General features: G+C 34.8%; 2 protein-coding genes across 3 annotated transcripts in view; one reads left to right on the top strand and one right to left on the bottom strand.

Annotated features, from left to right (window-relative positions):
• Mccc1 (Methylcrotonoyl-CoA carboxylase 1) overlaps positions 1–3016 on the bottom strand; it is a 126793-nt gene extending 123777 nt beyond the window's left edge. For both annotated transcript variants that reach the window (XM_090414195.1, XM_090414197.1), the window contains exon 1: positions 2684–3016. In XM_090414195.1, coding sequence (XP_090270321.1) covers positions 2684–2715 — 32 coding nt within the window. In that variant the 5' untranslated portion in view covers positions 2716–3016. The remainder of the gene's footprint in view (positions 1–2683) is intronic.
• Positions 3017–12942: 9926 nt separating this feature from the next.
• Positions 12943–21825, top strand: LOC150093224 (dnaJ homolog subfamily B member 13-like). The gene is made up of 4 exons (XM_090414185.1): positions 12943–12982; positions 16192–16343; positions 16786–16943; positions 21630–21825. Exons 2-4 carry the CDS (start codon positions 16200–16202, stop codon positions 21823–21825), a joined length of 498 nt encoding a protein of 165 aa, XP_090270311.1. The 5' UTR covers positions 12943–12982; positions 16192–16199.
• The last annotated feature ends 958 nt before the right edge of the window (positions 21826–22783 follow it).

Below are 22783 nucleotides of genomic sequence, written 5' to 3'. Positions count from 1 at the left end.
TGTTTTAATCCTTTACCCCAAGCATAAGCAAAGTCTGCACATTAAGTATCTTCACAACTAGGTTACTTTTTACAGAGGCCATTGACTTCACATCAATTGTCTCAGTATTCCATAATGCAAAGCACTCTTTCATTTGGACATGTTATGCATTATGGGAACGTTTACTACCTAGACCACTTCTGACCTAAGTCTCATGAGTGAGAGCTAATTCCAGAAAGATACTGAAGTTAAATCAATGCAGGCAACTAATCTCTGATCAAGAGTACTTTAATATGGCGATACACCATTTTATTACTTGTATATGAAAAATATAATTTCCATCGATTTAATGTCCCTGTTTGTACAGTTACCATTTTTTTTTGCCGGCCTAGTTGGCCAAGTGGTTAGTGTATCCACTGTCCAGCTAAAAGGCTGTGGGTTTGAATCCTGCCATGGGCATGGTTGTTTGTGATTGTCGGTGAAAATACTACTGGTCATGGTGGTCAGTAGATGGCGTTGGTGATGAGGTTCACTGCAGTTGGTGGAGACAGAGTTGTAGAGTAGGTGTCCTCCCTCAATGAGTCTTTGCAGAGCTGTCGCCAGATTAGATTGCACCCTGCGGCAAACAATTAAATATCGCCCCAGATGGATTATAAGACAAAAATATAAGAAAATCTCCAATGGCTATTTTGTTTTTATTACAAGAGAAAGCAAAACAATTGCATAATAATATTAATTAAATGTTTGCTCTATGGGGATATCACACAATTAAACTGTTTATAAGCTCTTCTAAATTTAAATTATAAGCTATGTCTGCCTCTATCGATGTAGTTGCTAGACCAACCACATTAAAAATTATTTGCGAACAGCAATGACCCAAGAAAGATCATTGCTGTTCGTAAATAATTTTTAATCAGTTTGAGCTGGGGAAAACTTCTTTCCGCACTTGCTACATAACAGGAATTGTTAGCATAGTGATGGTGCCTACCACAATATGGCTGAACGAGCGCCCATATTAAGCCGTGCTGTGAGGCAGGCTGTCTCTATGCTATACCCTGTCGACAGTACCGAGTCTTCCTGACACCTCCAGTCTCCCTGGAGGTGTTATGTAATAATAATAATAATAAACTTCAGTATCTTCTTGAATCTAGCTCCCAATGATGAGACCTCAATAAAGTTCAAAATTGGTCTGGGTAGTAACTCTTCCATAATGCACTGTAATATACAAGTCCAAAAGGAAGTGTGCTTTGCATTATGGGATACTAAGGTAACTGATGCAAAGGCAACAGCCTCTATATACAAATAATCGATATATAAATAACCTAGTCATGAAGATGCTTCACTCGTGAACTTTGTTAACTATGCTTAGGTAAAGGATTAAAACAGGAACATAATTTTTTTGTTTAGCATAATTTACTTGTTAATCAATTGAACAAACTTTCCACAACCAGAAAGAAGTTGTTATAGATAGGCTTATACATTGGTTAGATATATTTCTAATTTTTAGGAAATGGCAACATAAACTGTGTTAGTGCTTATTGTTAGTGCTTGCATGCACATATCATTGTTTTGTGATCCCTGAAGATGCCGAAATATTATTATTATTCATGACACCTCCAAGGAGTCCGAAGATTCATCGCAGGAGGACACCTATTGTACAACTCTGTCTCCACCATTACACCGAACCTCAACTACCAATCATCATCTTGAGTGCCATCTACTGCCCTATTTCTTTTTTCTATTTCTATACTGCATCTATTTCTTTGAGTTTATATATGTCGTACAGATTATGTAATCGGCATAGATTATTAAGCAAGAGAAATAACTCGTATCAAAAATGCATTCAACTTTATTATTACATGATACCTCTAAGGACACAGAAGGATGCCACACTCTACATAACTAGTTTACTCAACTTTAAACTTCCCTCTACATAATGTCACTATCTACAACAATCCATCAGCTACACACACCACCACCATCTATGACCACTAATGATATTTTATTCTTATTATTATCTTGGGCAACTCCAAGGAGTCGACAGACTCATCGAGAGAGGCCCTAATATCATGTCAAGAGCAACTATTCAGCATTCACACAGTATCTATCATGCCTTGCCTTGAACTCATTCACAGTCATAGCACTCACAACAGACTCTGGCAGCTTATTCTACTCATTCACCACTCTCCAAGTAAAAAACCTAGTTCTAACACCCCTATTTATTTATTATTATTATTTTTTTGTCTATGATTTGTGTGTGCATGCACTAGGGGCAATTTACCTGTATGCAGGACAAAAAACTCTGCTATGTCCATATGAGATCAGCTAACTCACTTTCAAATGAAAAAGTGTATAAATATTCCTCTCATCACAACAACTTGTCAAACTCTGCTCTTCTCCAAATGAAGGATACATATCCGCGAAACAGGCTAGAAAGTACATGCAATTAACATTTAAAAAAAAAAAAAAAACCTATGTAGGGGATGATAGATGGCGCAGCGAAAACCGGGGGGGGGGGGCTAATGGTATAGCGGGGTGTTGGACGGTGGAGTGCAGAACAGGGTGGCACTACGTAATGTGTTGTTCGATTCCATGAAAATACCATGTAATAAAAAAAAGCATGAAATTTTGTTTTAATATAAGAGCTTTAAGCGCTTTCATATGTATTTTGTTAAACCTTTGCACAAAATACAACTACACTTACATTTTAAATCCAAATTTCAGCTTTTGGAGCATTTTGGTAACTAAAGGTTTGTAACTCACAAAAAATGATTGGCTAAATTCGCTCAACAGCTAAACCATATTACACATACATATCTTGAGTATTTATCGTTTGTTCATCTCAGCGCCTGCAGCATTGACCGAGTTTATTAGTTTAAAATGGCGAAAAAAAATTTCCCTTAAATTCGGAACGGAGAAGCGATACCTTCGCATGGGTACAGGAAACAAGATGATTCCTGCATACAAATAAATGTAAATGAAAAAGTAAGGAAAGAGATCGTACAAACTTAGGCACGATCTAACCCACATCACATCCTTAAACACTTAATGTTATTATGCGCCCTCTCGCGTAAGTTTAGGGACCATTATATTACAACAAAAAAACTTAAATAAAAAAGCTTTATATCTATGCCTCAAGCTATTTGAGTCGACGAAAGACCCATACGCTATGTAGAGATGCATGCAGTTTAGACTTTTCTGAATTAGAGTTCTGGGTAAATACTTATCTCAGCGTCAAGCAATTATTCATGAATCACAATTTCCACCTTTCTACCCACATGGTCTCTGGAGTTTTGATAAAATAAGAGAAACATTTAGACATTTTTTGTTCAAAAATACTGCGAATATTGTACTTGGGCACACGACAGTTGGCTGGGTACTTGATATTTCAGTTTTTCTCGAGGGTGATTCATTAGAGAATCAAGATCAGGAGTTTGTGCCCTGCAATCAAGTTTTTTTAATATCATTTTTCACACGCATTTCTCAGTAGCATCTGTAGTAGGATGTAGCTCATTGTCGTGTTGATAGAGATATGGATCTGTTCTTTAAAACTGTACATAATGTATGATATTTCAGTTCTAAGTTTGATTCTAGTCGCCGACTAGAAGAACTTTTAATATAAGCCCTTCTTCGATTGGTTCCCAAGTTAGTCGATCGCTAGTAAAAAGAAGTTGGGTTTTTCATCAGTACCCTCACTATTTCGGAAAAAAATCTATTGTGTTAAAGTTAGCGACCAGAAGATTACACCTAAGGTGATTGATACTTTGTGCCAACTACCTCTGATTGGCTAGGGATGAAGAATGACTGCACCTACGTCTCCAAATATAAGATAGCTTTAAACGGCCTAAAACCTTGAACTTTAGCGGATTTATTCAAAAATAAATAAAAAATCAACGCCATCTACCGGCCACCACAACTAGTATTTTTTGTCTGTAAATTGCGTATGTTCTGAAGGGCCGATTTGTCTGTATGCGGGAGGAAACACCCTGCTACCTCCGTATGAGATCGACTAACTCACCTTCGATTGAAAATCGTCCATATAAAGATTCCTCCCGTCGCGACGAGAATCGAACTTAGGTCTATTCCAATCGAAGGGTGCAATGTTCCATCGTTCTTCCAATTGCGCTACTTTTTATTTTATTTTTTTTTATTTTATATATATATATATGAGAAGTACTTTAATCCAAAGGTTGCCATAAAATATACAACATAAAAGATGATGGAAAGCTTATTAAAATGATTTACTGAAAATGACTTAAAAACAATGAAATGATTGCTTCAGGAATGAGATGTCTACCATCGGCGTGGTTTACCACCTCTTCCACCATGTCCTCTATCTCCTCGGAATCCACCACGTCCACCACCTCGGAAAGATTGTCGCTCAGGAGGTTTCTTTAGAACTGTGAGCCTATCTTTGATAGCTTCTGTAACATTCATGTCCTCAGGAAGATGAACATAACGGATAAACTTGCCTTGAACACAAAATTTGGAAAATACTCGTTGCACACCAGATGGTGCAGTATATGTCACATCAACCATATCTAGATTTCGTGTAGCCATCTACTTGTTCAATTTTACCCTGGACTGATGTTTCATCCCGAAACTCGATTGTGGTCTCCTTTCCTTCAAGTGCTTATAACAAACACAAGTCTTTGAAGCAATTGCTCGCGCCCGAAAAGACATTATAAGTAAAGAAAAAAAAATTTCTGATCATAAAATGGCGCCAAACATACACTAATACATATCATGCTATTAGACAAGTACAGTCAAAAGAAACTATAGCGCTACCTATCGATTTCACACCCATGTCACATGTAAAATTTCTTCCAATTGCGCTACGGAGGTGCTTTTATAAGCCATTTTCTGTGTAACCTAATGATAAAAATCCAATAATGTCTGAAAAAAATAGGCGCGATTACTGCCATTAAAATAATATTTTTCGAGATATTATCCTTAAACTCTTTTTCGCATTAGACAATCTGTAGTGTAGGCACGTAAGGTTTTTTACCTCCTGGAAACTCACTTTTAATTTCGCAAATCATAAAAATCATCCACAGAACTAACACTGTTTGAGACAATTGCCATCAACCAGTGATCCTATATGTATCTCGTTGTCTCAAATGCGATCAGTTAGCTATCGTTCATGGCTAAAGGTGAAATCTGGCTACTCAATAAAGAAGTCACTTGGAGCTAAAGGATATCCGCCTAGTCCCATTAACGGATACAAAAGGCATAAGACGATTTATTTGTTTCATTCAATCATGAAAAAGGAAAAATATATATATACTCTAATTTTAAAAAAAATTTAAACAGCGGCTGTGCATTTCATAGGAAGTGTCATGTGCTGTCTATGGCACTAGACCGCCTGAAGAAAGAGCATCATAATGTCTATTCTAGTTACTAACTAGCACAACTTTTACTAAGCTTTTTTCGACCTGTTCCCAATTTCTGTAAAGGGCAAGCGGTTTTTTTCTCCCCGGACACTGGAGTTTTCTGTCTCTTAAACTCAAGAAATTCGACGGTAGAACCCAAGCTATTTTCAGGCAGTAAAACTAGTGCTAAGATTAGAAGCCACAGGCTGTGACACTTCTCAGCTTCCTCTCTTCACTGGATGCTATGTATACTTAGTGATAGTTTTATGCCAACTATCTCTGATTGGCTACATATGGAGATTGAACTTCTCCCTCCATTTACAAAAGTTAGATAGGGCTAAAACGGCCTCGCCTACTCCCTATACGGAAATAAAAGGCGTTAACTAATTTTTTTATTAAAACAAAACAAATACTATTCACAATAATCCAAAATACATGCACTTTTATACAGGTAAACGTTTGTTCGTTTCCGAACTGTTCCTCAGTCTTCAAAAGTTAGATCTAGCTAAACAGCGTCACCTACACCATAAAGGGGAATAAAAGGCGTTAGCAGATTTCGAGGATTTTATTTATATTATTTCAACATTGGGGTTCAAAGTCCATCTCTACCTCCCCGTGGTGCACCCTGGGGTTTTGGGAATCCTAACCATGATCGGACCTGAACCCAAAAACACTAACAGAGCTCTGGTGAACACTTCAGAACCCTTGTCAGGAAGTGTATATGCGATCACAGCAAAGATGCCACTACTCAAACAACAGAAACAGCTCCGAGTCCTGTGCGGCCCACACTCACTTTTCTACAGCGCAGAAAGGTACCGAGTGAGGTCAGGGGTGCTTATAATCTCGCAGATGAAAGCAGGCCGCTTCTTAAATGTATGAAAATGGCAATCGCTACCCTCAATACTCGAGAATAGATTTATTAATCAAAGAACTAACCAATATCAACTTAGATATCCCTGCCACTGAATGAAACAAAGATTTTTATAATGATGTTTATGCAACTAAGTGTCAAGACTCAGAACCTATCATTCCAAAACCAAACAATATACCAGATGTACTTCCAGAAGAAATACAACATGCCCTTAAGAAAATGAGGAAAGGTAAAGCCTCATGACTTGATCATGTTGAGAAGAAATCCAACAAGGTGGACCAATTATTTTCAAAATCTTGGCTGCCAGATTCACGTGGTGCTTCAAAAAAGAGAAAGATTCCAGAAGAATGGAAGACTTCAAAAACCATACTTCTATTCAAAAAAGGGAACAAGGAAGACATAAAAAAACTTTCGTCCAATCTGTCTACTCTCTCACATATATAAAATTATGAACATAGTAATACTGAACAGAATCCAAAACACTCTCGAAGACAACTCCAGTAGAGAGCAGTCAGGATTCGGAAGAGGCTTCTCCACAATAGATCATATCCAGGTCATTTCGCACCTAACAGAAAAATGCAGAAAATACCGAATCCCTCTATGTTTCCTCTTTATTGATTTTAAAAAAAAAAACATTTGATGCCATACCATAGAACACAATGCAGTCATCAGTGCCTTACTGGAAATAAATGTGGACCCTACTTACATCCATATGATAAAAGAAATTAACAAAAATCAGACCACACAAATAACCTTATTTGATCAACCTATAAATATATATATAAAGAGAGGGGTCCGCCAAGGTGTTGTGATCTCCCCAAATCTATTTGCCAACACTTTAGAATATATTCTGGAAAAGAGAGACCTAAACGGAGGAATAAGCATAGATGGGAAAACTACAAATCCTTATGTTGTCGATGATCTAGTACTGATATCCCATAACCGAAAAGACCTAGAAGAAATGGGTGAAAAAATATACACAAACAGCAGTAAGATAGGCTTAGAAACGAATCTATAAAAAATAAAATGGATCAAAAACATCTACAGAGACAGTCACCTATGTACTAATAACATCCCTATAGAATAAGTTGAATTCTACAATTACTTAGGACAAACAATAAAAATGAATAACGATTTATCTGAAGAATTAGCAAAAAGAAAGAAAGCTGCATGGCTATCATTCAACAGACTAAAAGAAACACTTGCTGATCCAAATCTTGACATCTCTACGAAGGCAAAACGATTTAATAGTAATATTTTTCCATCACTCTTACATATGGATCAGAAACATGGAAACAACAAGAAAAGAAGAAGAGACTCTCAGAATAACTCAGCGTGCAATAGAACGTTGATTTGTAACATCAGCAAAATGGAACTTGTTACAAACACGGAACTAAGAAAGATATCAGGCATAAAAGATGTGGTAACTGCAGTATATGAAAGCAAGATGAGATGAGCAGGTCATATAGCCATAGTCACTCAGGAATAACAGATAGATATATAGAATACTCAAATGGCAACCAACAATAAAGAGAAAACCAGGAAGACCACCTACAAGATGTGAAGATCCACTAGTGAAATCTATAGGTATAACATGGAAGAGAGGTTCGAGATCGAGATCGTTGGAAGCATCATTGTGACCTGCACTCATGGAGAAATCCTGAGTGAAACACAGATCCATCAAGGTAATTATTTTATTGACTGGTCATTAAGTAGCCCTATGACAATCTGTCCATACAACTACAGGCTAGAAGAAAGAGCCACAATAGTTTGATTCTAAGCGCTGATTAGAAAAATTCTTCTACTCCTTTTATTTCAGCCATTTCCCAAGCAATTATTTTTAGAACATGTGAGCAGGTATTTTCTGCCAGGAAATTCCAGTTTTAACCCAGAAGCTCGAAACAAGCGACTAGAAAACTCAGTCTATTTCAAAGAAAAGTATACAAGCTTGGTTTTGGAAATTCAAGATGGCAGTAGTTGTCAGCTATGCTCCCTCTTTCAAAATCTTCAAATCGTTGGTGCCATGAACTCAACTACTGAGAAGGATTAAGCGTAGTTAATCATTCTCAATAGTTGACTTGGATTTCTTTCTATGAATGTGCTGATCCATAATTTCTGAATGTATTTCTCTTACTTCAAAATCTATGCTGATTAGTATTATTGTTTTGCAGGGAAAGGAATACAGTGAAAAGAATAGGTACATAACATACACTTGTAACATGAACTATGATACAAGAATCTCTGCTTAGACCAATGTTTAACTTGTATACGAGTATTATGAATTGGTGATTGTCTGGAGTGAAACATCCACTACTAATAAGGAACATTTCTGATAGAGAATCCTTGCAGGATGACTCCAGCAGACTGATTCTATGCGCACATGTTAATAAGTGTTAGTTTAGTGTTGATAAATACAAGGTTTTGCTATTTGGACTGAAGACTGAATATTATATTGATGGAAACTTGCTGCAAGTGTTGATGAAGCTGAAAACCTAGGGATGATTAGCAGACAGTAAATTAAGATTTAATGGTTAACTCATTATAGAAGATAACCACAATGATGATAGCTGCAATTCTAGGAATAAATAAGTTATTCTTACTCATCACAAGGGCTTCATAGAACACAGCTAAACTACTGTATTTAGTTATAGTCCCCGTATACTCCAATGAGATGAGAACACTTTGAAAACATTCATCACTGAGTAACTAAGATAATATATAGCCTGCGAAACTTTTATGTGATGACATAGTGAAGGAATGTGAACTTCTTCAGCGATTAAGACACATATAAGTTAATAAACGAGAATAATAATAGTTAATAATATATGTGTACGTCAGCTTTTGGAAGACATTGAATATGACATACATAAAGAAAAAAGTATGTTCTTCATCTGTTTAAGTTCTTGATATCGAAGATACTATAGATCCATTAATACTTTTTGTTATTATGTTCTTCATTTTTTTTCCCATTGTGTAACAGTTAAATAAAGCAAATCTACATCTCACAATCAAGTGTCAGGTGTATAAAATGAAAAAAAGTTTAAAATAATAAATTCTGAATTTTAAAATAATAAAGGTTAAAGAAAATACATTTTAGAATTTAAAGTTATGCACTATAACAATGATTGATTTTGATTTTTTAAATATTTATTTACTCATAATAGAAATTATAATGATAATTTGTTAATGAGAATTATTGCGCTGAACAGATGGCGTTCCGATTATTTATTCCACTATTTTTATAGATTATGTTTCTGACGCGGTAAATTTCAGTTACAAACCGTTGAGTAATTGATTTAAGTATTTCACTTAAAATGGGGATTGACTATTATAATGTTTTGGAAGTTTCTAGATCAGCAACATATACAGATGTTAAAAAAGCGTGAGTAGCTTTATTAATTCATGAATATTAATTCTGATTATACTATTTAAAACATTAATGAGAAATATTAATATTATTAATTTTAATTTACTAAATACAAGTACACATTATTATTGCAAATCAAATTTCCTGAATTTCAAAAGGCCTTTCGTTAATATATATATGAAATATAAGTTACTTGTAATTCCTTTAAGAAATTACTGTAAATATTTATGTATTTAATTTAATTAATTAATTAATTTTATTTTATTTGTTTGTTAATATGAAATACGATTTTTAAGATTTTTCAACTGGAACTATCATTTATAAATTATTTCCTTATGACATTAAAATGAATTGCTTTTAGCACTCAGATTTGAAGTGTGAACACATAATAATCAGTAATGCTAGCATGCATGCACCTAAAGATAATGTACAGATTACAGAGAATGGATGTATCATAGCGAATGCCACTACAATAATAAAAATAATATGAGAAATTCTTTCTCGCCTTTTATTCTTAAAGAGAGTACTGGGAAGTACTTCACCCTTAATTTTTTGCTGATCATGGGCAAATTCTCTGCCCTTCAGTGATCACTGAGAGCTGAGATTAAAGTTATCAACGAAGTAAGATTGTGAGAAGAGATTAAGGCAGGCGAGTGCGGTCATCACATGATACAGATATATGTAGGTCTGAAATAGTGTGAATTCTATGGCTTATATATATATATATATTATAAAATAGGAAAAAAAATAGAAATATTCTCTGCATCTCTGTATAGAAATATGGATACATTTCTTTTAGGAATTATTATTTTACTTGATTTCAAGATGAATCTTTCTTAATTAAGCTTTGGATATGGACCCTACTATTCGCTTGCATGTTTTGATTTCAGGTACAGAAGGTTGGCATTGAAATACCACCCAGAAAGATGCGAAATCCCAGGAGCTAAAGAAAGATTTTCTCTCATCTGTGAAGCTTATGATGTCCTCAGTATTCGTAAGTAAACAAATCTTTTGTTAAGTGTATGATTGTAATTATAGTTTATGACTTCGAAATATTTATTAGTAATGTCTTAAAAGATTTAATAATTAGCCATATGCTGTTATTTTTAAGGTTTTAACATTTTAGATAAAATTGATTTCAGGAATGATTATTTATTTATTTATTTAATCTTTTCCGACCTGGTTGGTCGAGTGGTTAACTTATCCTTTCTCAAACCAACATGCTGCGGGTTCGAATCCAAACGTCAGCAAGGATGTTTGTGATTGTATTTAGGTGGGAGATGAATTTCATCGCTCGGTATAAAACCATCACCTTCCTTATAGGAGATCTGAAGGATAAAAGCGACAGTAAGGTATTAGATATTAAGATTTTAATATTAATTAATGGGAATCGTGTCTAGATTACAATATAACCTGCGTACCATGCAATGTCGCGATGTACAGAAGACACTCCCCTTTTGTGTGTGTTTACTGTGTAAACTAATAATACGTAAATGTATGTGTGTGGGGTAGGGCGGAATGATAAGAGAGGATCCACAAAAATTACTTGGCAGAACTTCAGCTGAAGTTCTGTCGCAATGTATATAGTTGCTCTCGTTGCATTTCAGAAAATGCTGTAATTAATTCCATGAGATGGAAAATCGTGCTTTTCTTTCATGGGTATTTTTCCCTCTGGAAAGTGGACTTTTTCGCTCCCTGAAAATGTAGACCAGATGGAGAATACACACAATTAATGTTGATGTGGCGTCAAGTTTTTGTGTGATATATTTGAAATGATGCGGAGGGCACTGACTTGTAAAAGAAAGGATGTTTCCCTTGTATAAGGCTTTGATCAGGCTACATATGAATTACCGTGCACAGATTTGGTCACCTGGTTTTCGAATGATAAAGATGTATTGGAAAAGGTCCAGAGACTGTTGACTCTCAACATTCCAGAGATCAGTCTCTGGATTGATTTCTGGAATGTTGAGCATGAAGACAAATTGAGAAAATGCAATTTGCAGAAATTGGGGCATAGGAGGAGGAGAACGGATATAATCGAGACATAGGTTGTTAAGAGGTTATTACCAGATTAATGTGGGGGGGGGTTTGCATAGAATGGATGAAGACAGAGAGAGAACAAGAGGTCATCCCTGGAGGCTGATAAGGAGAGTGTGAGCAAGGGGATGAGGAGCATGTTTTTGCATGGAAGGTGGTGAGTGATTGGAATGTAGAGCTCACCACACTCGAGAGTGTGGTGAGCTCAGAGACAGTGAACATATTTAAGGCGTGGTATGATACACTGTGTGTAACAGTGGAACCTGCCGCAATGAGTCTTTTGACTCCATGGAGGTTTAATAATAATAATATTTGCCCAATTCTGCACACTGTCTCATAAGCACTTGCTAAATTGTGTAAATATATTATTTAAGGAACTTGGGCTACATCTGACAATTATTATTATTACTTGACACCTCCAAGGGAGTCCTTGGACTCATCAAGGGAGAGTACCTACTCTACAACTCTCCGTCTACAACGCCATCTGCCGCCCACTAGTATTTTCACAGACAATCACAAATATTCATGCCCACGGTGGGATTCGAACCCTCAGCCTTTTGGCTGGAGAGCAGATTCGCTAACCACTCGGCCAACCAGGCCAGCCATGAATAATTTTAACAGTGACTGCCTCGAGTTTGACCCTTTTTTTCCTGACCTCATTCTGCAATGCAGCTGTGAAGATTGCTTGGTACAAAAGTGCGCATCATAAATATATAAAAACCGCGGTGTTTTCTTTTTCTTTCCTTTTTTTTTTTATCAGCTCGGATGCAGAACTCCTAGCATGTGAGTACTTTATATTGACATCGCTTTATGGGATACCATGTATAGCTCACCTTTAATGATGTGGTCCAAGGTCAGACACTTGACCCAAATAACAAAAAGTAGAGGAACTTTGTAATTGCATTTATTCAACTATAAATAGTGCTGATGGAACAGATATTGTGAAATGGATTCAAATTATGAACTAAACATGTCAAAAAGGTCAATGTTACAGATTACGGAAATCTTGAATTTATTCTTGACGTTATTTTGATCACAAATGGCAGTTTCCAAGGACAGGTAAAAACGGAAAATGAGTTCTGTGATTAAAGTAATCATCTGCCTTGTCAATTTAATAATAATAATAATAACATACCTTAATACGTTTAGTATACGAACCTCAGGCTTTAAGATACATAATATTTCTTGATAAAGGATGTTGCTCTGAAGAAATTTTTAATTTCAATAAAATTAGGATACATTTAAAATATTTTGGATAAAAAAATTTTTACTACTGTTTATGTTACTGCAGTCTGAAGTGTTTACTTCAAGACAACGTCCGTGTCAACACAGCTGATCTGCTTTAATATGATCGTTGTAAGTATTTTTATTTATTTAATTTTTATTTTAGAATTCATTTTTATGTTATATATTTCGGAATATTCAGAATAATTAAACCGATACAAAAATAAAATAAAAAAAATCAATAAAAATAAATCGTCTAACGTAAATATACATAAATAAAATAAAAATGTTGATAATTTTTTAAAGAAATGTCGATAAAAATAAAAAATGAATAAAAACGTCAGCAAAAAAGATAAAAATAAAATAGAAATATTACTAAACACAAAAATAAAATAAAAATATATCACTAAAAATTAAAAAAATAATAATAAAAATAAAATGTCAGATAAAAATTGTTGGGCGAAATACTTTAATTTACTTATATTATTACATGTTTCTGAAAGCTAGAAGAATGACTCAGGTCATTCTTCTAGTTTGAAATAATTATTCATCTCCATACGAACTGCGTCGGACTGGACTCCAGATTTCTTGCTCTTGCAAGTGTCATACTGTATAACGGACCATTATAAAATAATTATACAATGTTAATCTGCATTTTTGAAAAGAATTACATTCAGTATAAGGTTGTGATCAATGACAAAACATCTTTGTTGCAGCTAAAAGAAGAGCAGCGTTTGATCAGTTTGGAGAAGAAGGGCTGAAGAAGGGCTTCACATTCCCTGGAAATGAAGATGAGGAAACCTTTGAAGAGACAGAAAGGAGAATATTGTTTGAACCTTATGTATTCCACGGAGACTGTAACAAAGTTTTCAGGGATTTTTTTGGCGTCGATAATCCATTCGCTGGTTTGTTCATATTCAGATGTATTCCTCAAATGAAATGTTTTTTCTATAGAATTTCATTTATAATATTTTTTCGTAATATATTTATTGCATGGGCTTATTTTAATTGTATAAAAATATGTTAAGTTGCGTAAGAAATTTAAAACAAGTCAACTTTGCACTAAAAATTATGATATTTTATTTTATTCTAAATCTGCATAATATTGAAGTTTTTCCTAGTCTTACCACATGTGTATACGACAATATCCCGATTGGATATTGTCGACCTAGTGTGGTCAAATCCGTAGTGCTTTCCACTCTCCACCCAGTAGAGGGCGGATTCGAATCCCATGTGTCATCGATGTTTATGGAAGTCTTTAGATAGGTAAGCAGGTTATTGTTGTTCTTGTTTTGTAAATGGTGGTTGTAAAAACCACCATTTACAAATACGAATACGTCCCAGCCATGTGCCGGTCCCGAGCCCGAATAAAATTGGGGAGGGGGGGGGAAAGCAATGGTGAACTACCTTGTAAAAATATCACCAGGAATACTTTGTGAGCAATGCCTACAAAGTCACCTTTTCAGGCCGGAAACGGCTGAAAAGGGAAAATCAGTCAGTCAGCACGAAGCAATGTAGTTGTTTTAATTTTGTTTTAAAATTGGAAAAATCACTAGTGAAATATGATTTACTGAAAAGTCTCTGCGTGGTTCCGTTGATTTAAATAAGAAATAATTACAGTAGTTACTCACCAATCCGAACTAATAAAAACCGTGCTCGTTCGGATTAGCGAATTTCCCACCAAGAGACAACAATAACGAGCGTTTAAGAGAAAAATAACCAGATTTGAATGGTGCATCAATTTAATTCTGTAAATAAATGAAGTAGCTGATAGAAAAAAGCTACTGTACTGTAATGAAAACTTAAAAAAAATAATACAGTACACAAGTTTATTATGTACTGTATTGTTGAGGATTCTGATTTAATAAAATTGCATACTTCAGTACATAACTTAATTTGGGTAAAAAATATCACTTTCTTGTACACAACGCAAAAAAGTTTCGCAAAATAATACAAAAAAAGTTATTGTTGTTTTTTCTATAAAAAAAGTCACTGATTTTCTTTTGCTTCTTGGAAGCTAAACTTTTTTCCAATGCTTCTTCTCGGAGCTGCATTAGCAATAAAATTTTGTGGAATGGCCTATCATTCTGATTAGCCCATTCTATACGCATGTAAACTGTCAACTGCCTCTTCATGTTTTACTTCTTTTTTTTTTTTCAAGTTCTTTATCATCATCATCGTCTTCTAATTCATTCTGCAGCATGATATTTATAATTTCATCATCTGATTTTATTTTGAATTCACTTTCGATTCTACCTGTAATCCATTCCGTAACATGTGTTTGTGAAATTTCAACATCTGGATTTATATTTTTAACCAAATTATGCGCGTTTTAAAATACTGTGCTGTAATAATAATAAAATAAATAATAATATTTAAAATAATAATTATTAAATAAAAATAATAGTATACACAAAATAATAATACGTAATAAATAAAACTTTTTTTCTTTCAAACCGCAGTTCGGATTACTGGATGGTTCGGACTAAAGAGGTTCGGATTAGCGAGATACCGCTATACTTTAAATTGGTCCTCTCTCTGTACTACTATCAACATCCAAAATGACAAAAGTGCGTAAGTTTTGATTGAATCAACTGTACGTTAGAGCAGAAAGGTTGAATTACCGTATCCTCCTGATATTTTAACCGACGATCTGCACGCGAAGAGCGTTTCAACGTAGTTTGTGTCGTCTGCTTGCAGGTGAAAGAGAAGCAATGAGAAACTAGCATGGCGCGTGCGTAGTCGTATGTGGAGTTTTATTTATTTATTATTATTATTTTTAATATCGTGAATATGTTGTGCTTCACGAATGTTTTCTAGTCCAGCTGAACAAGGAATTTTACAAGAGGTTTATACAAAGGAAAGTCCAAGGATATGGTAGTCTTCAAAGTGAATTTCCTATTATAGTAAAGCGCTCTCTTACGTGATCCAGCTCGTTCAGCTTTTTTTTTTTTTTTCATTTTTTAAGGAACACCATACGTATACAAAGTCTTGAATTCGTTGGAGTTGACTATTGAAAAATATCTGAGAAGCGCAGAGATTCTGATGACATCATGCTCATTAAATTAAATGAATTTCAATTATGATACTTTTACAAATCCCGAATAGAAATTAAAAAAAAAAAAGTTTCAAAACTGCAGTAAAACGATCGCTCAGCGCGACTAACAAATATCTACAACTTCAGATCAAAACTTTATTCGCTTTATTTGAATTAAAAATTATTTTATAATTTTTAATTCAAAGTTCCTGTATCATGCTTATATTATTCAACTTTTTTATGTTTTTAGTGTATTTTTATGAGTTTTTTTTTTTTCTCTCCGAAATATTTCTCTTATCTTTAGAAATTTACATGCCCAATATCGAGTATGCGCAGTTCGTGGGAGAAGGTGGCAGATCAAAGAAGAGAATCGGCTCTTCGGTAGAATACCAGTTACCATTAACCCTGGAAGATGTTTTTCGTGGGTGCAAGCGAACAGAAAAAATCGCAATAAAAGTAAGTAAATTGTTTCGTTAATCCAAATCAGAAGTACTCGTGAAGTAATGAATTCCATACAAACATCGCGTTTTTGATATGATAATATTAAATAATAAATAAATAAAAATATAAAAAATATATATAAAATTAATAAATAAATAGAAAACGATTCTTACGCCACCTGTGGTAGTACAAATGTATATAGATTTACAAAAACCATTTCGTAAGTGGGAAAAGCATAAAAATTAATATATAATAATAATAATAACTTACTGATTACATAAAGTTTAAACGTAATGTGCTGGGGAAATATTGAGTTGATTATTCAGACGACCAAAAGATTTAAAAAGAAAATGAAAAACTCAGTACAAAAAAAAAAAAAAGCTTTACGAAAACAACATTAGATGCAAAATAAATTACAAAAATATGCAGTTCTAGTTGTTTTTATTTCTCTAAACAGGTGACAGATTTTAAAGGCAGATCATCTACTGTAGAGAAAACATTCGACATAAATATTCCCCGTGGCTGCAGGGATAACCGGCGATTCACATTTCGCGAGGCCGGAGACCAAGGGCCAAACGTTATACCAGGAGATATAAGTTTCGTTGTGAAGATTCAGTGAGTATTATTTTAAATAAGTTGGCAATCGAAAAGTTCGTATCCTTTTTTTTTTTCCCTATAAGTAACTGTTAAGAGATAAATTTAATTGTTTTAATTGTTTTTTTTAAATTCTCTATATCGTGTGTACTTTTTATAAATTTTCGTATAAACAGATAAAAGCAAATCCCGATAACTGGCAGTTGTGCAGGGCCGTACTGAAACTTTTCCCTAGGCGGTAGAGTGCGCCGTGGTCCCCTCCTCATTGTTTCTGATCCCTAAATTGGCTCTAATTTTTCGGGGCTCCCAGCGCTAGAGCCTTGTGCGGCCCAGCAGTTGTGTTTATTACTCGTTTTGATTTGAATTACCTTTGCAGGCCTCATCCAAAGTTCGTCCGAGATGGTGACAATCTGGTGACCAAATTAAACATATCCCTTGCTGATGCTGTCGCCGGTACTATTATTGATATTACGACGTTCGACAATAAGTTGCTACATGTTCCCGTCACTACTATTGTTAGGTAAGACCACGCACAAGCCTTTTTTATTTAATGTTTTATTTAAATATGTACCAAAAGTTTGATAAACTTTTGGTACATATTTATTTTAAACAAAAAAAAAAGTATGATAGTGTTATATCTGATTGACAGATGGCGTTGACCGTTCCGACTTTTGGCCAGACACAATTTTGATTATTGAGAGATAAGAAGGTTTCTCATGTCAGTGAGATTTGTGTATGCCAGCGCATGCATTTTAGCGTTAACGGCAGCTTTCGCAAACGTGGAAATTATGATCTTTAGCTGGAATTCTAGTTGATCTAACTCAACACAGAGAAAACAGTGACTTCTTTAGGGTCTAATTTCTCATCATGTAGTTAAAATAATCCGCCATTTTTCACACAGAATCCTTTAAAGCAGTCCTTGAAGACAGTCTCGTTGAATAAGATGTCTCAAGTCTTCATTGCCGGCCTGGTTGACCGAGTGGTTAGCGTGTCCGCTCTCCAGCCAAGAGCTGCGGGTTTGAATCCCACCGTGGGCATGGATGTTTGTGATTGTCCTACAAACTTTGTGTGAAAAGGGAATCTGTAGCAGAAGACATCATTGCCAAAACCATGTGAGGTACGGCAGTGATCATACGGCGTCTACAGACGTCAAATGTGAAATTTAAAAAAAAAAGTATTCATTTCAGAAAGGTTAGGCCATCAATAGTACGTTGTTGTCCTTACACCAGAAAATTTGTGACATGGGGCATTGTGGAAATATTTAAAACTTCTGCATGGTTGATATCATCGTTTTTGGCGCTTCGTTATCGAGGATTGAGGCTTCTCAAAATGCTACAAGAAGCTGAATTGATATACTAATGTCAACCGAGAAGAAGATGTTCGCATATCTTTATAGGGGAAAAATAAGAAGCAGAGCATGGCGAAACAAAATTGCTGAAAATGAACCAGAAAAAATCAGAAAGCTGATATGGCTACTCTAAGCAGAGCATTGCCTAAGAAAAAGAAAAAACTTTGAAAGCAAGCTGCAGACCACAATCCCATTATTAAAAAGGTTACTACTGAGTGAATAATTAAGATAATGCCGTGCTGGCTGTAGATGGAATTTATAGCGTTAAAAAATAAAAATCTCTGCAATATTAAACTAATTGCAATTTTCATGCGGTGAAAGGGTTCGAATACGCTTACAACGTGGTGAATGCTTCCGACAACATTGTATCGTCTCACTTGTGAAATGTAGTGAGAAAATTATATTGAAAAGGGGATGCTTTTCATAGCGGCACAGCGATGTTGCTTCATGCTGTAAGAGTCAAGATTACCTCCTACAAGAATGCAGTTTAATGGCAATGGAACTTTAGTATTTCAAAACAACAGAGCCGCTTTTTCACGATTGGGAAAAAATGGATGGAAGATAATGCAATACTAATAAATCAGTTTTTTTTTTTTTTTTCACATAATGTAATCTGGATATTTATTAATTTGTTTTTCAGAAATAAGTTCAAGTTTTGCTTGATAACAGAGTCAATATTGACAATTCTTAAACTGTCGTCCATTTATTGTTCTGTAGTAGAGTGTTTATTTAGTCTTTTGATTGGCATCTTTTTTTTCTTTTTTTTTTGTAAAAGCATAAAACGCATCAGCCTTTTTGTTTTCTATATAAATCCAATTCGACTAATCTTTGTCATCTATCAAAACTTCCTGGGAGAATTCGAGATATTCAAACGGAATCACCAGTCAAAAACTTATCTTTTAGGATATTCAATTGGTCCGAAAGACAAGTTGTTGGGGAAAACCAGACTCCTACCTGGTGCGTCCCTAGGATGGCGGATGAGGGAAGCCTCAAAGGATTGCTCCGAATAAAGAATAGGTAGCCGTGGACCAAAGGGTGTGGCAAAGGAATGGAAAGCTAACACACTAAAATGCCAAAAACTTCCATGGATTATACAACTACTAGGAATACATCTCATACCATCGCGTACGGGGTAGCCGACGCGCCAACACGAGCCTCACATAGTGTTCGTGAGGAATCTTCTATGTGGTCAGCAAAACGTGATAAGTATATAGCTACTGTAAAGATCAGATCTCTATACAAAGCAGGAAAACTCCAAATTGTACAAGAAAATCTGAAAAGGATGAAGTGGGATATTATAGGAATCTCAGAAACTCACTGGACAGGAGAAGGATGCCTTAACCTGCCAGAGGGCAAATTATTCTATTGGGGAATAAGAGACAATGTACATAGAGTACGAGTTTCAATTCTAATAAAACAAAATCTTGCTGCAAGTAAACGGATATGAAGCCCATCGCATCCAGAATAACAGGAATTAGACTAAAAGCCAAAGAAAAAGGACTACACATAAAGGTTATTCAGATTTATGCACCGGATGCAAGTCTTAATGAAGAAGACATCGAACTCTTCTTCATTAAGACTTGTGTCGATTCTGCTCGCACAACGATCTCCAAAAAGAAATAGATAATACTAACTCCAGAGGTATCTTATTCATAATCTGAGATTTCAAAGCTAAGATCGGAACTTCCAGAGAAGAACTAAAATATGAAGTGGGAAAATTTGGAATTGGAACCGAAAATGAAAATGAAAACTTTGCAGAAATGCTCAATTTCTGCAAAGAAAACAACCTCGTCATCTCAAATACCATGTTTTGCCACCTGGACAAAGAAATATTAATTAACTCGGCAAGGAAAACTTTAGGAATTTATAAGAGACCCAATAATAAATGGATGAGATCTGAAATTTTAGAAAAATATCAAGAAAAAGAAAACAAAACAATAATAAATAGACATATCTGAGAAGAAAACAAGAAGAAATACAAACAACTCAAAAACGAAATTGATAAACTCTGCAGACAGGCTAAAGAAAACTAGCTAAACAAAAAAGCAGAAAATTGCAATGAAGCATATAAACGCCATAACTCAAAAATATTACAAAAAACTTTTCACCAACACCTCTCACAATGATCGACCATCAGAGTGAGAAAACAGGAAATCCAAACGCAATAAAAGCAATAAGGATGGAATACTACCATAAAACCTTAAAGATTGAAAGCAATAACTGCCTAATAACAAGGCAGTTATTGCTGAAGACATGAAGACATGACACCTTAATGATCCTTCCATCTGAAGTGGAGAATGCTCTAAAGCAAATGAAATCGGACAAAGCGCCAGAGACAGACCAAATTCCATCAGAACTCTGGAAAGAAGGAAAAGAAATAACTTTAAAATTTCTTGCCACACTTTTCAATAAAATCATTAAATCAGGAGAAATACCAGAAGTTTGGAGAACAGGAATTATCATACCAATTTACAAGAAAGGTGATAAGAACAATGGTTAAAATTACAGACCAATCACATTACTCAGCCATGCTTACAAAATATTTACAAGGGTCTTACAGAACAGAACAAAGAGCACCTATGAGATCATTCTTAGTGAAGAACAGGCAGGCTTCAGAAGAAAGAATCGCTCCACATTGGATCAGATCTTCGTAATACAAAGACTAGCAGAATTATACTGGGACATAACAAAAATATCTATTACTGTTTTATAAATTTTAAACGAGCATTCAACTCAATAAATACAATACCTTTATTAAGAATATTAAAACAGAAACAAATCGATGAAGACACCCTAGACTTCTTAGAAAAATATTATAGTCTCACAGAAGCAATAATTAAATTCAACAGTATAACAACAGATATAATAAATGTCAGTGAAGGAGTAGTTCAAGGATGTCTCACCGTTTTAACATCTACCTAGAATATATGATTAACCAAGATTTGGAAGGAAAAAAGGGGTCAACCTAAATGGTTATAACCTTAATAACATAAAATATGCAGATGACATCGTAATGATAGCGCGCGCGCGCGCGCGCGCGCGCACACACACACACACACACACACACACACACACACACACACACACACACACACACACACACACACACACACACACACACACACACAAAGAACCGAGACTCCTGGAGGTTGTTGTGGAAACACGGAAGACTCACCGCCCCCCCCCCTCCGACGGAAGAGGAGGACAGCAAGTAAGTAAAAACAAGTTAATTATTCTGAAATGTTCATCACTCTGATCTGGAACTCATTTTTAATTACCAAAAGTGAATGAAATTTCTAACTTTTGTTGAGTGAAAATGAAATACAGAATGGTAACCGTAATTCGTTTATTTTTTGCAGTCCTGGACATCAAATTGTGATTCCCAATGATGGTATGCCTGTTGAAGGAAGAGGCGGAGATAGACGTGGAGATCTTATACTGGACTTTCATGTAGTCTTCCCCGAAGAACTAACGAAAGAACAGAGGTTACTAATCCGAGACATTCTACAAGTAGATATTGGCAAACTTAAGAAATTCGAATCAAAATCGAAATGATTGCTAGGTCCGTGTCATTTTCTCTTTCATGGTATTCTCTGTCAATTGACATTCGCTACTCAGACTATTTCGTGCTTTATTTCTATGATTATACTTGCAAATACTTAACTGTCCATGAGTGGACTATATGATTGTTATAGTATTGAATTGTAAGTTATACTGGTGCAAATAAAGTATGGATTTATTGATTTCTACAGAGGGTGATTTTTCTATGAAACTTAAGCAATAAGATCATTGTTATCCAAAGTACCTATCCAAAATTTTCTGTTAATCGTGATAAACTTTGAAAATAGGCAAAACATTTTAGTAAAACACATCAACACAGAAAGGAGCAGTAGGACAACGTGCAGCCTACTACTTTCATGTTTGTTATTTTATAAACTTGAATGTTTGTGAACCTTTCGTCAAAAATTGCGAGGCCCAAATAATTCTCAATATGTCATATACGCAGAATCCCAGCCGTTTATGATTTATGGCTTTTAAAATCCAATATTGGCATCAAACGTAGCGCTGCAATCCAGTAGACAATAAACGCATTATTACCCAGAACTAAAATTGAACAGTTTAATTGCTAAGAGCAAAATGGAATTCTCCAAATATTTAAAGATTAATTACATTAATGTCAGAAGCTTTTTTTTTTTTTTTTTTACTGGTTGTTTAGAATTGTGGCTGGAGCAGCTAACGCTGTGCGAAATAAATGTTTTATTTCTTTATTTATAAATTGTTTATTGTACAATATATATTAATTATTTAATTATATATGTTTTATTTTATTTATAAAACAAATATGCTTTATTTTAACTAGCGCATAAATTTAAAACGATCAATACAATAATTTCACATTATAAATATACAAAAATAATACATGTTATTAAATATTATATTTAAATCATGTACAGTTATTACATCCGTAAAGAGGGAGTGGAGAAGGGACAACGATAATATTATCTACTGATGC

Source organism: Typopeltis vanoorti, chromosome 24, assembly GCF_054136105.1.
Source record: "Typopeltis vanoorti isolate ZY-2024b chromosome 24, IOZ_Tvanoo_1.0, whole genome shotgun sequence".
NCBI lineage: Eukaryota > Metazoa > Arthropoda > Arachnida > Uropygi > Thelyphonidae > Typopeltis > Typopeltis vanoorti.
This window is presented reverse-complemented; position numbering and strand designations above follow the sequence as displayed.

Coding starts and splice junctions, on each gene's coding strand:
- LOC150093224 (XM_090414185.1), top strand. CDS start 16,200: ATGCCCAATATCGAGTATGCGCAGTTCGTGGGAGAAGGTGGCAGATCA. Junction 16,344..16,785: donor CAGAAAAAATCGCAATAAAA/GTAAGTAAATTG, acceptor TTCTCTAAACAG/GTGACAGATTTTAAAGGCAG. Junction 16,944..21,629: donor AGTTTCGTTGTGAAGATTCA/GTGAGTATTATT, acceptor TATTTTTTGCAG/TCCTGGACATCAAATTGTGA.